The sequence below is a fragment of the Rhinolophus sinicus genome, linkage group LG02 (assembly GCF_036562045.2).
Source record: "Rhinolophus sinicus isolate RSC01 linkage group LG02, ASM3656204v1, whole genome shotgun sequence".
Classification (NCBI taxonomy): domain Eukaryota; kingdom Metazoa; phylum Chordata; class Mammalia; order Chiroptera; family Rhinolophidae; genus Rhinolophus; species Rhinolophus sinicus.
In genome coordinates, this window is record NC_133752.1 from 157,059,267 (window position 1) to 157,076,315 (window position 17,049).

At 32.3% G+C, this 17,049-nt stretch overlaps 1 protein-coding gene across 2 annotated transcripts in view; it reads right to left on the reverse strand.

Annotated features, from left to right (window-relative positions):
* LRRK2 (leucine rich repeat kinase 2) overlaps nucleotides 1-17,049 on the reverse strand; it is a 125,719-nt gene that overhangs the window by 46,649 nt on the left and 62,021 nt on the right. For both annotated transcript variants that reach the window (XM_019736305.2, XM_074325834.1), the window contains exons 24-32: nucleotides 15,447-15,697; nucleotides 15,006-15,154; nucleotides 11,984-12,077; nucleotides 9,442-9,628; nucleotides 8,112-8,293; nucleotides 5,645-5,874; nucleotides 5,095-5,222; nucleotides 3,754-3,972; nucleotides 230-431 (exon numbers count right to left, since the gene is read on the reverse strand). In XM_019736305.2, the coding sequence (XP_019591864.2) occupies nucleotides 230-431; nucleotides 3,754-3,972; nucleotides 5,095-5,222; nucleotides 5,645-5,874; nucleotides 8,112-8,293; nucleotides 9,442-9,628; nucleotides 11,984-12,077; nucleotides 15,006-15,154; nucleotides 15,447-15,697 (1,642 nt within the window). The remainder of the gene's footprint in view (nucleotides 1-229; nucleotides 432-3,753; nucleotides 3,973-5,094; nucleotides 5,223-5,644; nucleotides 5,875-8,111; nucleotides 8,294-9,441; nucleotides 9,629-11,983; nucleotides 12,078-15,005; nucleotides 15,155-15,446; nucleotides 15,698-17,049) is intronic.

Below are 17,049 nucleotides of genomic sequence, written 5' to 3' on the forward strand. Positions count from 1 at the left end.
TCTACTACAGCCCTTAGATGATTTCTAACTTTTTTCTTATAACATGAAATATGACTTAATATCAATGAAGGTGATGAACTTCCAAAAAGCAAAATTCAGTGGCCTATTAAAGAATTCTATATATATTTGGTTGAGTATTAAATATAAATTCCAACAAGGTTCAGATCCATTTTTTATAAATAACTACAGCTAAGCTTTGAAAAAATTTGAAACAAATAAACACACAAACCTGATTCATTTAGGAAGTGAACTGCATGAGGAAGCTCATTTTCATCTAACTGCAGTTGATTTTCTTTCACAAGTTGCAATAATCGTTTCCGGTCAATTACAGGAAATTCAATTGGCACATTTTTACGCTCTGATAAAATGATTTTCTCAAGTTCTACGTAGCAGTCTGGAATCAGCTGCCCAACAACAGGCTGATCTCGGATCTATGTAATTACAAATGACAAGCTATAAAAACCCATTTTATTCATATATTAGGTGGTTGGTAAATTCAGTGCTAATAGTTTTTAAAGAAAGGGGTATATTTTTCACAAGTATATTTGTAATTAATATCAAAATGTGATGTAAAACTATTTAAATTGTAAGGAATAAATAAGATGACATTAAAATAAAAAATATGAACACAGAAGCCAATTTTGAAGAACTATTAAATAAAATAGTATGGAAATATTTATCTAGCTATCCAGAAAAATCCAAGGCAAAACGTTGGATAAATCACTAACTATAAATAAGGGATTTCCTGTTTTCTAAGACATTAAACTTAAATGCAATATATATGCTAGCATAAGAAATCAGTGTCAGAAGAGCTTCTGGACCATATTTATTAAATGAAAATATCCACAGCCTGAGGTAAAACATTAAAACGTGTTCTTGTTATTTGCAAAATGTTATATTAGTGGAATATACATATCAACTGGAGACAACCATGAAATTTCTTCACCCAAGCTATGCTTTTTTATGAAAGCCTTGAATATGGGAAAATAAAACGTCATCTAAATACCAATAATTCTGACATGTTACCCTTTAAATTTAATCACTGTTTACTAATTTAAAAATATATAAAATAAAAAAAATCAAATGGCCTAAAGATGGCAGTTTTTATAATAAATGTCTTTTCCAAACCTTTTCTTTTTCACGAAAATCTAAATTGAAATAGAAATACAACTCTAACAGTAACTAAAATGCCTTTCAAAACCACCAGGTGGCAAACTCTCCCCATTTCTCGATTCTGAATATATTCTTGTATATTCTTTCACATGACAGTAACTATCAGAATTTCTACCTAAATTCTTAAACTTACTACAAATAGAAATTGTGTTTACAAACACATACACAAAACTTAACTTGCTCTTTTTCTATTTGTAACAAGAACCTTAAGGAGCTTCATTTACAGCAGCTATAGCCGTTACATATCTGTCTCCAGTCATTTGAAAGATTGCTTTCCTGTATCCCTTGCCCCAGACAATTAAATATAATTCCACTATCCTCCACTTTACATAATCCCTCTCTGCATCACTTATGAATTAAGATAATATAGCACTTCAGACTGAAGTTTATATTTTAACCCAATAAGGAAAACCTTCATATAGAAGGAAACAAGGGTTCTCACAGAAAGCAAATAGCACAGAAAAGGGATGAATTTCAAAGGGCTGGGTTATAGGGCCAACAAAGGATCCCTTTCTGCTAATGGGTTCGACAAGATTAAAATGTGTTTTGTCCCACTAATCCTTCCGAGTGTCAGGTCAACAACAGCCAAAAAAAAAACCACACACTCTCACAAAACAAACAAACAAACAAACAAAACACCACACTTTTACTCTAGAGTCTGCACAGACACAAGTTAAGAGTGAGACAGGGAAAGACTAGAGATGAGCCAAGATAAAAGGAAAAGACGAAAACCAAATGAGAGGGCAAAAAATAATCTCTAATAGATTAAAGACTACTATTTTAAATACAGGTTGAAGCACCTTAAGGAGGAAAGAATATTCAAGTTCTGGCAGGCTCATTAGTTCTGGGTCATTTGAAAGAGTCACTATTCTACAAAGCAGTCAAACGGATTTTCAAACCAATATGCCAGAATGATGCATCCATTAGCAATATATACCTTTCTTCAAGTAATACTATTTCTCAAAGCATTAGTTTTACTTCCTTATATGGTTGTTGCCTTCAGATTTCATTTACAAATGGAGGAAGAAATATGATTTTCTTGATTGATAGTGATAATTTGCTATTAGACAAAAGAAGTACCAGTCCAACTTAAACTAACCACTTTATCCACAGATTTTCAACTAAATTCAGGCTTTTTCAAAACAAACTCATCCTCCAAGAAGATTTTTTTTTAATATAATATATGCTCCAACAACAATGATAAAAAGAAAAGCTATTAAAATATTGTAAGTAGCAACAAAGTTCGATAAGTACAGGTATAGTATCAGAAGAAAACCATCTGGATAAAGAGAATATTTACTTGGATGTATGAATTGTATATTTGTTTCTTATAAGTCATATTACTCTCAAATCATATGTTCCACAAGAAAGTAGGAAAATCTGCAAATAAATAATATGTGATCCTTCTTACGTAAAATGTTGCTACTGATCCACCTTGGTAAAACCTTTTAGTGAATGATAAATATGTTGAAACATACAAACATACAAATTATCATCTTGGGCACCACAAAGACCAGCATATTTATAAATGGCTCATTAGGTTTTGGATAGAAGCATAATCTGTGGAAATGGAACAGAACTAAGCTAACTGTCTGACATGTTACAACCAGGGCAACCATATAACGTATCATCCAATCTGGAATGCTTTTGAGACTGTAGTGAGACACTATTAATAATTATGCTGGGACTGTCCAGGCAAAACAGGACCCTAGTTACAAGCCATGTCCTGATCATTAGTGTTAATGAGCTAAGTCAACAGAGACTAAAACTGAAATTCCCCACTGTGACTGTCATACAAAACTATTCAGGGCGTTTTTCAGTACAATTTACATTATGCTGTCTGTAAAACCCAAGGAAGATTTTTTTCTGCCCTGCAAGTATTCAAAATAAGTGCTCTGCCTGATAACCAATTTATTTGTATATGAACCTTATAAGTAATATTTGGCTTACTAGAAGGGAACTTGAGAAATCAAAAACATAATTCCCAAAATGAAAAACCTCATTTGTATGAACCAAAAAATTACTTAGACATTGTTGAAAACCAAATTAGTGATTTTAGTGACTAAATGAAAAAAATACATATATATTGAGGAAAAATATCTGGAATTGGAATCACAGTGAGAAGAGACTTGAAGGAGCAGTACAGAAGATCAAGATGAGCATAAAATAGGAACTCCAAAAGGAAGGAGCAGATGGAGAAACAACAGCCCAAAAATAACAGAAGAAAGATGATTTTAAGACCCCAACATTCATGTTTAGCCTTTTGATTGCATCAGCACTACAGGAAGTTGGCAGAGAAAGGGCATCAGAAATATTTTCTCAGTCTCTCAGATACTCCCTCACTTTTTCTCTCAGGATCCTCCAATTATTTTTATTTCCATATCTATAAATCTGAAATGAAGTATGGCATAAATAATTTTAAAATTGAAACTACTTTAATAAGCTAACAGCTATGAAAAGAACTTCACAATTTTAAGCTAGATAGTCTGAAGACTTCTGACATGTTTAAGCAGTTGCATAACATGAGAATTCATAAATTATATTTATCTACCAGCCTACAGTAGGCATTAACCACGTTACCTTAAAATTAAGGCTCTCATTGACGATGGTTTTCCGAAGTTTTGCCAAGGCATCGGATTCCTCAGTGGCATTCACAAAGTGGTAATCCCGTATAGCAGGAAAGCCACGTTTGTTCAGGAGTTCTTTGTTGATTTTACTTATGCAGGCTTTGCGCTGCTTCTCATCAGAAACGTCCAAATGTGTGCCAACAAGAATCACAGGGGAAGAAGAAGCACGAGCCTACAGAAAAGGCACAAAATACTCTTGTGTCTGTTTTAAAATCAAGTCTACTTATATTGCCATTGATATTCACTTTCTATGAAAGTCACTTGAATAAAAATGAGAAAAGACTCCAAGAAGAAAAAAACAACTCTCTTTCCTTCCTTAAATCTAAGAAAAAAATATAACCTTAAGAAATTTTTAAAAATCAGTTGTATGCCCCTTCTTCATTCAATTATTACTTCATTCAATTATCACTTTTCAGGTGGCCTATATAACACTAGAAACATATTTTTTTATGACTTAAAATGGGTTAATCACTAAGTGTGCTTTGGACTTCTAAATAAAATAAGCATTTAATAAACACATAAACTATTTCAAAGTGTCATAATATGGTTTATATTTTCTCTTCCTTATCTACAAATTCCGTCTCCTGAATTCATTTTAAAGTCATTCCCTTTGGAGTCTACAATGAACAAAAAAGTGACTGAAATATTAGTGCTATTGTAATTTTTGCTCACTTTAGCTAGCTATAATAAAGTCAAAACACAAACAAGTTTAAAAAATTACTAAAATTACAAAACAAGCTTGTAAGGAATAGCTAACAGCATGACAGCAAGAGACAGTGGAAAACAACAAAAAGAGATTCCAAATAAAAGAGAATATTGTCAACTATGCATCAATTTACAAAAAAGAGCATATTAATCTGGTGCCATTTGAAAGTGTAAGATTTGAAAGACTTCATTCTAAATTATCACTGAGGACATAGCTGGTGATACATAGATTGCTTTTCTTTTTCTTTTTTCTTTTACGTTATAGCTTATTTTAAATTATGAAAGTTTATATTCCATTTAAGAAATAATATGACCAAAAACAGTTGAACATACATATTTTCAATTTTTATAGCTTAAAAGGGTTTCAAGCATCTATGCCACTCACCATGACGAAACACACTATTTTTATGTCACAACTTAATTACACTGAAAATTTCCCAACTCAAAATTTAGTGTGTCAACTTTAAAAAAAAAAACAAAAAACTATTTGAAGAGACTGAAGGAATTGTTTGCCCCAAATAAATGACTCTACATACAAAAAAAAAAAATGAGAATTATTTCCTATGTTCAAAAGATTAGAACAGATCACCTTTATATTGAAGAGCCAAGGCTTCATGGCATCAACTTCAGCTTGCCCTTTGCTGAGGTCATAGACAGCCAGGTACAGTGACCGCTGGGTCATAAAGTGGGGATGAGTACTGTAGAATTCCTCCCGACCTAAACAAAGATTGCAGACTTTTTTTTTTTTAGCCTTCCAGACAATAGGCAAGGCAAGCATCCTTTTCAAAACAAATTTTTAGGTGATATTATCTACTATTTAGCATACAAAAAAAGAGACAAACCATCAACAATATTTAGAAGACTATACTGGATTGTACTAGGGATTGGCAACTTTTAGCAAAAGTGTTAGCTACCAACCAAGTTCAGCTTCAGTTGGCATCTACTAGTTTCTAACATTTCACTCCATCTACTTCTCCATTCTGGTGGTAAGGGTATAATTCGGAGAAGTAACTGCCTTTGGAATAATTCCGCAGGATACACTAGCTCTCTGTGCAGTATTGAAACATAAACCTCAGTTTTTAAATCCTTGTTCTAAATAAAAGATAAATGTGACTTTAAAATTCTAGTGAAATAAATACCTGCAAAATCCCACACATTTAGAATGAGGTCTTTTTTCCTTTTGCCTCTTATTGGGATAGGCCAGTCTTTCACATCAATGCCAACTGTGGCACTTTGCATTCCAAGCTCTGACTTCTTGATTTTCATTAATTGCTGTAATAAGGTGGTTTTACCACTCCCAGTATTTCCCACAATCATAAGTTTCATTCGGTTGTAGGGCACGGCCTTTTTTAACCGCTGTTGAAGAAACCTGGTATTAGAAAGACAAAAATAAAATAACAAGCTTCTTAACAGTGTATTTAAAATATAGGTGAATTTTTATATACATTGAATTCTTTTAATATCAAACATTTACAAATATAGTATGTAAAAGAGTGCATAGCTCAAACTAAAATGCACATGTCTTTCAGTGCACTGTTAACGCATATATTTTGTTAGTGATGTTTATGGTGATAGTGAGACGTGTCATTGTAATTGATAATGCTACCAATCATTATCAATTACAATGACACGTCACACTATCACCATAAATAATCAAAATGTGAAAATATATTTGCAGTATTAATTAGAATTTTATACATATACACAGATTCTTTAAATAACACAAATAAAACACTAAAAATTATAAAGTATAAAATTTTACAATGCCCATATAATAGAGAACCAAGGTAAAGGATACATGCGTAGTTATACTAAACCTTGATTGTGAGGTTATATTGATACTGTATATATGTGTGTACATATATATGTGTGTACGTATATATTCATGTATGGCCTATATCATATATATCTATCATATACACTGGTTACATTATAAATTACTACATACAAACATATCAGCAGTTACTATGTTGCTATTCCTAATAATCTTAATGTAAAAATAATTGAGATTAATTAGAAGGGCTATAGGTGGCTAACAAAACCACCTTTAAATTAATAGATTTTAAATGTTCTCAGAAATATAATGGATACATTATAGAAAGATATACATGTTGCCACAGTTCAAAATTAGAGAAGCAAACTAAAGTATAAGTGAATTTTAGGGAATACTGACTGACCCATTCTCATAACTAATAGGTCTCTGACCAACAATCCTGATGATCTGAACAAAAGGCATAATAATACCTTTTCTTGGTTTCTTTCACATTTTAGAAAATAAGATCTGACAGATCAATCTGTACCTGCTATTTAATGTTGAAATCAATCATTTTGTCACATACAACTTAAGTTCGGTTTGCATCACCGATAAATAAGAAAATGAATGATCCAAAGACAATTAATTATTAAGAATTCATTGCTCTTTGAAAAAAGTCATTCTTTAAAACAGCTAATAATGTGTATAATTTCTAAACTACTACAGGTCTCTGTCATTTATAAGAATGTTAAATTTAAAACTAGTTAGACAGTGGCTTGATAATATAGCATAATACATTAAAAACTAGTTCTGCTAAATGTTTAGTAAGAATTAAACCAATTTTCATATGAACATTTTTTCCACTTTCAGGAGGGAAAACCATGGGAAATAATAATGTAGAATAAGGGGTAGTCATGTTTAGCATAACTGGTGGCAAACTCTTTTCAAATTACATCAAACTAAGGAGGACAGGAATCTTTCCTCATAAAATGAGACAAAAATCTAAATGTAAACTTAAAAAATTAAGCAGAAGATAATTAAGCAAATATAGTTCACAGGTAATTCAGCAATTATTAATTGTATGCCTGACTCTGTTCCAAGAATTAGGTAGTGAGTAAACATAGCCATGGTCCCTGCCTTAGTGGCTATTATAGTCGAAGATAAAATGAGCTTTGATCATTTAAGTAAAATCTGCGGGATAAATATAGACAGGAGTAATTTTCTGAAAATGGAAATAAATTATTTTATGAGTAGGTAGCAATAAGACTAACATGCTTAAAAGTAACAGAGTGAAATAAAGCTCATTATCAAAGGTATTGGAAGGTAATAAAGTATGAAGATCAGAAGGACTGATGCCTGGAAGTTTTGGTGGTTTTAAAATGACCAAAAATGATCAGGGTGAGTAGGTTACTTATCCACACAGCCAAAATTAAAGTTAGTAATTTTATATTATTTAAGTAATTATAATGCTTTAAGATATAATAGACATATGATAACTATTTGCTATGTGAAATGCAGCTTGAGGAGTTATTACACTGTGCTATCTTTCCTTTGATTGTATAATTGGTAACGAGACCAAATAGTAAAATTTCCTTTAGAGTCCATTTCTAGTGAAAAGCATGATAAGGAAAAGAAGCCATTCTCTCAACATTAGCTTGGCTAGGAGGAAATGAAAAGCTCTGCAATGGCAGCATATAAACCCAATCATCAAATAAAAGGCAAACTACACACAGTACATTAAAATCAAGTAGTACATTTTTTTCCTATTTTGTATCTATATATCTATCAAAATCACAGGCAGAGGAAATCCGAAACAAACTTAATAAAAACAAATGGAAATAAAATTATCTAACCTTATGATGTCTTTGGCTTTACATCCTATATGTTTAAAGTCAAAATTAAGACGCAGTTCGTCCAAAGGAAGATCCCATATTTTGCTTAATTTCCCCATTTCATTGGGAAAGGATCTCAGTTCCAAGTTGTAACTAACATCAAGAGATGTCAGATTTTCGAGACAGCCAATCTCAGGAGGAATCTTAATGAAATAAAAAAGGGCAAATTCTGTTGGTGGGAAGGAAGAAAAGTGTGCTGCCAAGAAACAAGATGCTGATAAGAAACAAGAAAGACCCAGAGATCCCATCAGCAACTTGCAAAACCTTTCAACAGACTTCTGAAACCTTCCAAAGGTTTATCACAGTTTTCATTATAAATGTTTAAAAACATAAGTATAAAGGACTTACCCCAAACAATCTTTGTTATTTATTTGTAATCTTTAAAAAGCCACTCTCCCTTCGTAACATATTTCATCTCTTTACAACATTGAAAGTAAAGAAGTCCTTTATAGTTATCCCACCCCAATCATCTGTGGCTTCAGTCCATTCCCTCACACTATGTTCTTCAGTAAAACTATAAAGATCTAGTCATCACAAACTTATGTACAGCTTAATATTCTTAAAATACGACAAAAGGTTTATACTTTAGGTGGCACCTTCATTGGATTTCTTTTTACTGTTCCACAATTTTAAGCAACATTCATTACTTTTATAATAAAAAAAACATTAATTTACTGGTAAAAATCAGGTACCAAAAAATATTCAGTTATTCTGAACCTCATAGTTTCAGGCACTTAATTATTTTTGGCTTTTATAAACAATAGGCTTGAAGTTGGCAAAAAGAAGAAAGAAGTTTTTCTGAGATGAGTGGATGATCAATTTCAGATTTGTAACATAGGAAATAGAGTGACGCATAGGCAGCTTGCCCACTTGGGTGAGGGGTAACATGGTGAAGGAATGCAGAAATTTTAGAATGCAGGAAAGAAAGTCAGCTGAAAACCACAAGCTATATATGGCCCAGCAAAAACTTGAGAAATATAGAGTATCTGAGAGTATGCTAACAAATCAGAGATTTGTGATTAAATGACACACTTAAAGCATTAAATATTCATGTTCAGAATTAAATATAGTATATATTAACATAATTCAAAAATAGAGCACAAAAAGTGATCTTTTAAGGAAAATACACATTGTTAGTATACTCATTTACCTCAGGGTAGGATTAGATCTTATTCAAGAAGTAGGAAATATCAAATAACAGATTTTAAAATGGTAACTTGTAACAGTGCAAATTATGAAAGCTTATTTTCAAATTGGCAATAATTATAAACAAATAAAGATAATCTCTCACCTCTTTCAGTTTATTATGAGAAAGATGTAGTTTCTCTACTCTAGACCATGTACATGCTTTTTCACTCAAGTCCAAGATGCTGATCTGATTATGACTAAACAAGAGTTCCCTTAAGTTCAAAGATTTCCAGTGTGCAGGACTTGGTAGATATTGAATATCATTGTTGCTCATATCTAAGGACCGCAAGCTAAAATAATACAGTGTCAAGAAAAAAAACAACACATGAGTGTTTCCAAAATACATGAAATAGCATCACCAGCAATTTCCACCACAGTGAGAATGACATAACTTTAAAACTAACATTATTTATACATAAGTATGCATGTGTGTTTTTGTGTACACATAGGTATATATGGGCTAGAAAGATGATATGTTTCACTAGGAACAATACTTAAATGAATAAGAACCATTAAAAACAAAATTGAGGCTTAATTTCCCTACTTCAGAAACATAAAAATGTCACTCTCAGAATGAGAGAAAGAACAGTGTTTTACAAATGTTTACGATACATGAGAAATCATAATTAACAAAATGCAAAAATTGTCATTAAAATTCCTGCCTTCTATTCAAGATTTATAAATATGTAACCTCCATATAGCCTTTCAATTTCACTCATTACTGAGAGGATTCTTCAGAGGTTGGGTCCTACAGTTACTTAATATTATGCATGGGCACACCCTTTTACCAGCTTGTCTCTGTGATAAATATCATAACACTGAACATGATACCTTGCACACAATAGGCCCTCGATGCAACTTGGTTGCTTTCATGCAAGAACATGCTAACGAAAGTTTGCAGAAAATAGCAGAAAAACACATGTTGCATAGAAGTGTACGTGTGTAGAAAGAACAGTCAGTGGTATACATATTTGAGTATGTAAATATGAGTGGTATACATATTTGAGTATGTAAAAAGGTTGCCTGGACTTTTACATCTACATACTGACCACTTTCATCTAGTAAACCGTGTTTCCCCAAAAATAAGACCCACCCCAAAAATAAGCCCCAGTTAAGACTGTCAACCAGACGGACTCATTTATTACGTTATGATGATGTTCCAGAAGATGACATGACTATATTTCAATAAATGTAGATTGTTGTACATGAAAAAACAAGACATCCCCTGAAAATAAACTCTAATGAAGCAAAAATTAATATAAGATCTGGTCTTATTTTCAGGGACCCACGGTATTTGAAACATGATGAATTAATCCCAAACTCACACAACTGTACGGCCTGTTAGACAAAGATTCAGATGGGAAGAGCAACATTTTTGCTATTTTTAAAATGATACTAGATTTTGCCCTAGTTGTCTTATAAAAATGCATGGAAACAAGGAAATTAATTTGACTGCATTAGCAATAAGACATGTATGTCTAACAAACAATGCAACCGAGACAAAGTCGAGAATCACCAGGTTGTTCGACAGTAGTGCTTTTTAGCCTCAGCAAGGACTTATGCTGGGCAACTGCATGCTCATTTGTGAAACAAAAGAATAAACTTAAAGAAATACTTACAAAATGCTGGAATATATGCCTGAAGATGGTGTCTAAAGGTGTAGTGTCATTAGGGAGTAAATATTTTTGGTTCCCTGAAAAGAAACCTTCTTTATGGCATGTATTTCCTAATCAAATTTCATAAATATTTGCCTTTCAAACACATTGGTAGGAATATATTATGTTTAAAATATAGGACCACTTTTAGGGTAGAGGTGCCTTTCTGTGTGAGTTGAGAGTCAGAAGTCAAACCACCCATGTTTAGGAACTGTGACTTTGGGCTACTCACTTTATTTAATGTAATAATGTTCTCATTATAAAGTGGAGATAACCATAGCTATTTCATAGGATTATTCGGAAGATTAAAGAAATGATCCACTGTTGAGTGGTTAGAACAGTGTGTGACACATTCTAAACTAACTATTACATGCTTGTCAGACACGTTTTATGTCTAGATTGTAACTGTTATTTGTCACTCAATGTAGTTCGACATATACACTTATGGATTTCGTTTGTAATGTGTAACACAATTACAATAGCATTTAAGGTGACAACACATTTGAAATCTAATTGATGCATGAATCTGTAGTTAGCAAGAAGCGTCCGCTTTCACTGAATTTAACCAAAATTATCTCCAAATACCTGGGCTATATAAACTGTTCCAATCTTCACCAAAAATGTCACTCAAACATAACTTAAGTATAATTGCAAAGTTAATAGTATCTTAGCAACACATCAACCCCTGAAAGCAAGTGAAATTTTAAAAGGTAAAGTGATAGCTAGAATAATCTCATTTGATTATAGCAGCGCAACAATTAAATAATCTCAATTGTTTCTATACAATAGTGCATTAAATTAATATAAAAGTTAAATCTCCAAGTAATAACTTGGGTCTTTTGTCTAGTGAATGTCAAATATTCATAGATTTGAAAATATTAAGCTGAGTTGGTTTTGAAATCAATTCCATTTATATGCCTACATCAAAAGCATGTTTCTGAAGGTTCTGTTCCAGCTCATGTGGTTTTAAAATTAAAATAATAAACTTACTGTGGAAGATTTAAAATTGCTTCTGGAACACACGTAAATCTGTTTTGAGATAATTTTACGCTTGTCATAGAAGAAGGCAGAAAAGGCACAGCAGCTAAAATAAAATGAGATAAGGGACATTTTAATCATGTTAACTAGATTTCCATTAGATTCTACAAAAACAGCTACCAATGACCTGTCTCTTAATTTAATTTCTATTCTCATGCTGACAATAAAAAAAAATCTATGTTGAAAATAAGGTAACATCTTTAATACTACCACTATATATTAAAACAATACACCATGCTTATAAAAATCATTTAATCTGAAAGCTAAACAAATGTCTAACTATAAACTCATCTGTCCTACATCTGTACAAAGTAAAAATTCATAGAATATTCATTTCAAATTATGTGTGATGTCATTAGGTGAAGCACATTATAGATTAATTCAAATTACTCTTAGGTAACTATAACAAAACATTTTTGAATACCAATACACAGTATAATATAAAAATAAAAATTCTTTATGGTATTATCTCGTAAAGTGTTCTATGGAAAAATGGATATTACTTAATAAAACATTCTTTGATCATGTGATCTTAAGAGACTGAGGAACATTAGCTAAAATACAGTGAAACATCTCCGAGTCCTCAATATTCTGGTATACGTTATGAGTTTCCAAAATGGAAATACAGTATGAGGTCCTCCAAGGAAAACAATTCTGTGGAACACAATTTTGGAAACTGAGCCAATCATACAGCCTGCTTTTTCATCTGTAAAATAGTGTAGCTAGACTAGATAAACTCTGAGATTCTCTAGAGATCTTAAAAGGTATGGTTCTACAAATGTGGTGTGAGAAATTATCTCCTAGCATTTTCAAGGTTAACAATATGGATTATGCTTTATCTAGAAAATTTTCAAGGGTCAAAATGTTCCATAACACTGCTAGAAGCTGTCTTCCTGAGAAACACAAAGGTACACGCAATGACACCTCACCTATTTCCAAAAAGTATTTTTCACAAAATAAATTAGTAGAAATGGTTCTGCACTTAAGAATGAAGTCTTGAGGTTCAGATGCTGTATGGAAAAATTCTTATATTATAAAATCAAAGAACTGAAACTTCATTTCACATGAGATCATTTTTAATGGTTAGTGGAATCAGTCAGATATCACCTCTATAGGGAATCTTCCCAAAGATAAGACCTTCTAAAAATTATTAAAGTGGAGTAGTGAAAAGCAGACAGATTTTTCAACATAGGTGTATTCAAATTTTCATAACTAGTTAATTGGTTCTGTGCCCCTAAAATGTCACACAAAAATCTAAGTGCTTCAATTTCATCAATTAGTTAAACAGAGATCATACCTGTCCTACCTTACAAGTTTTCTGGGAGATTCATCTGAGATAACATATTGGCCATAAGGAAGCCTCAGGGTCCTTTGAATGCACCTTTTGCCAGACCTAATTTAACCATCACAGATACAGAGACACACCCCTGCCTCCACAGTGTGCATCAGGGCCCCTCACTGCATCTGGAACCTTTTCCTCACCTCATTTAGCACTATAAACAATTACATTAAGTTGTGCCATCACTATTTAATGCCTGTCTTCTGAACTTAACTGCACATTCCTGAAGGACAGAGACTGGGTTTGCTTTGCTCCCTAGTGAGTGAATCACTCTGTCCCCAGTTTCAGGCTCAGGGTAAGAACATGTGAATATTAGAAGAGGTTGAGAGGAAGGGAGAAAAAAGGAAAATAGTATGCAAATTAACATGGCTTTTATCATTATTAGTTTCTGGTAGTTCTGACACAATAGAATATTTTAAAATAAGTAGTCAAACAGCATTCTGCTATTAAACAGTATTAAAAATTATTTTGCTGAGTCATGTATAGAAGAGTCTCGTGGGTGCCAAGGTGCACATGGCCTCCATCAAGGAAGATAAAATACAGGGAGTTCCTGTTTACTGCTGTTTTGTCCCTTACTATTAGAATGTTCAGATAGGCCACAAATGAACATAATCTCCTATCATTTTATGTGCTAACGTATTCCACATGAAGTATTCCATGACTTTTAATAAAGTAATGATCCCATTTTGTATTACTGTAATATCTTGCACAAAGCAAGAATTCAATGAATGCATATTAACATTACTAATTTGAAAACTGTTCAATGATTACTTTTATTTCTTAAAAAAATAGTAATTATAATAAAAAAATTGCTGAAGAAACTTCAGTAGGAAACTCAGTATTCTAGTTCAACCAAGTCAGGCAGTCATATGCATTTTAAGTTTGGTAGCCTATAAGGAACCACTGCATAATGACTATTTATAGCCCAAGATATTGTCAATTTGGGTCTGTGTCAATACAAAACTGCCAAAATTATTTTTAATATTTAGAAAGTAGACTTTTTTGAGCTCTTTATATTTATAGAAAAATTGAGTGGAAAGGAATGTTTTCCGATGTAACACTTCTCACTTCACCACCACCACCCTACAAACACACTTTTTTTCCCCTATTATGAACAACTTGCATAGTTTGGAATATTTGTTATAATTGATGAAATGATATTAATACATTATTAACTAAAGTCCATAGTTTACAACAGAGTTCACTCTTTCTATACATCTTGACAAATGTATAATGACATGTGTCCACGTTACAATATCATACAGAATAGTTTCACTGCCCTAAAAATCCCGTTCTTCACCTATTCATCCCTCTCTTCCTCCAAACACCTGGCAACAAACACTGATTGTTTTACTGTCTCCATAGTTTTGCTTTTCGAGAATGTCTTATAATTGAAATCATACAGTGAGTAGACTTTTCAGATGGGCTTTTTTCACTTAGCAATATGCATTTAAGTTTCCTCTGTGTGTTCGTGGCCTGAAATCTTGTTTCTTTTTATTACCAACATCCTAACTTTATATTTGAAACTCCAGTATAATATTTAAACTGAAATAACACCTAAAATGTGCATACATGTGACTCATCCTTTAATACTCAAAAGTACTGGTAAGGAGAAGACTCATACGGAACACTTACCAAGAAAATTCATTCTGGCACTGAAACTCTCCACTTTAGGACAAGCCTCAAGAAAGTCCTCTGATAGGGATGAAATGTGGTTTTTACTAAGGTTTAAAATCTTCAATTCCTTCAAGCTCAGGGGGGAACATATTCCTGATATTTTATTTCTAATCATAAGAGACAAAATGAAGATTAAATTGCATAAACTCATATGCTTTAAGGAAAAAAAATCAAAACAATTTGCCTTCAAATAGTAGCATCAAAGCAGATTTATTAATTTTAAAATTAGTTATGAAAATTTAAGTCACTTGACAGAAGCAGCAATATTAGTTGCTTCAGTCTTTTATCACGTTGCTGTTTAAAACTCATTACTAAAGAAATAACGTCAGTATATTTTGTCAACCTTATGAAACTTCAGTGGAAGGCAACCGTTTTATCTTTAATAAACCCTTTTCTTACCCTTCTAAAATGAGCTGTTCCAGTTTCTCCACCACGTCACCAAGATTCTCAGGAACAGAAATCAGCTGATTATATGACAGGTTAAACTGTTTCAAGGTCGGACATTTCACAGCATGATCCAAAACTACTGATGGTCCAATGTCATTTCGAGAGATATCAAGATTGGCAATACAATTCATTTTCAACAAGTAGGATGGAAATGATGTAAATTTATTACTGTGCAAGTCCAAATGTGTCAAACACTTCAGAGTCTGGAAAAACAATATTTTAAAATTCTAAAATGAACCACCTGAGAAACAAGTTTAGCTCATATTTTTGCCTTCCATACCTCTGGTAACTAAAACCATTAAGAATTTTCAAAAAAACTGAAAACACAATCCACAAGAGAACTTTAATATACTGAGTGGTCTAACCATCTCTACTACAAAATGTATAAAACCAGGAAAAATATAGCAAGTAGACTGTCAAAAGCAGGGTCACAAAAATAAGGTTTAGAATTTAATTCAGCTTTTTTTCTAAATTATTCCTGCAACAAGTAAAAATGGAAGCAGAAGAAGCCTCAATAAATGTATGTGCTAATGATTTAATGAATAAACAGTACAACATAATCCTGGGAATACATTTTTTTTTTAATATCAGCTTTTAGAACTTGTTACATCTTTTAATATGAGTAAGATTCAATCATAAAAGTAATCACTATACATTACATGTTTCATTTTAGAAATCTTTTTTATGGAAATTTTTGTTTCAAATCTCTATTTTCTATTTTTCAGCAATTTCTAATTTTACTATGGTAATAGCAAACCGTCTATTTACATACATCATTTTTTAAATCTTTCGTATGAATTATCGCCAAGGGGCTAAATACGAAAACCAATCATTCTCTATGCTCTGCTTTATATGTCAATATATTTATCTTCACATGAATTCTAAAGAGTTTGATATGATTATAAAGGCTTATTAATAAACCTTTGCTCCAGAAACTGTTTCAAACTTTCTGCCATTGTTTCAGATCCTACCAGATTAATCATAAGGAACAGTTTTACAGTTATTTATTCCCAAGGTTTAATGAGGAAATTTTTTTTGTAAAGAGATATAGTTAAGTGGTAATAAAAGTACCATCCCTGGGTGTCGATTTGAAATTTCCTTAGGAGAAGTTCTGAGCTGGTCTTGTCTTTGAATACTTTAATGTATCTCACCTTTCCATGCTCTCTTAAAATTCTCTTTGTTTTAGCTAGGCTAAATTCTAGTTTCCATTTACTTATTCTTTAGCAAATATTTCCTGAAGGTCTACTAAGTGTCAATCATCAATTCCTTCACAAATTGATTCAATAATCATCTATTGAGCCTCTATTATGTCAGACCTTACTAGGCACTGGGGATAGGCATGAACAAGCCTGAAACAGTTCCTGTTTTCAAGGAGTTCACAACTTGGTAAGAACAATACACCTGAGATCAAAATTTGTAAGTGAATGAGTGTTGGGGGAGAAACATTGGGTGTCATGGAAGTGTAACCAGGTGGGTAACCAACCTAGTTTTGAGGGAAGAAGGGGAAAAGAAGGGAAGTAAAGACTAAGGAAGTGACATTTAAAATGAGATCCTG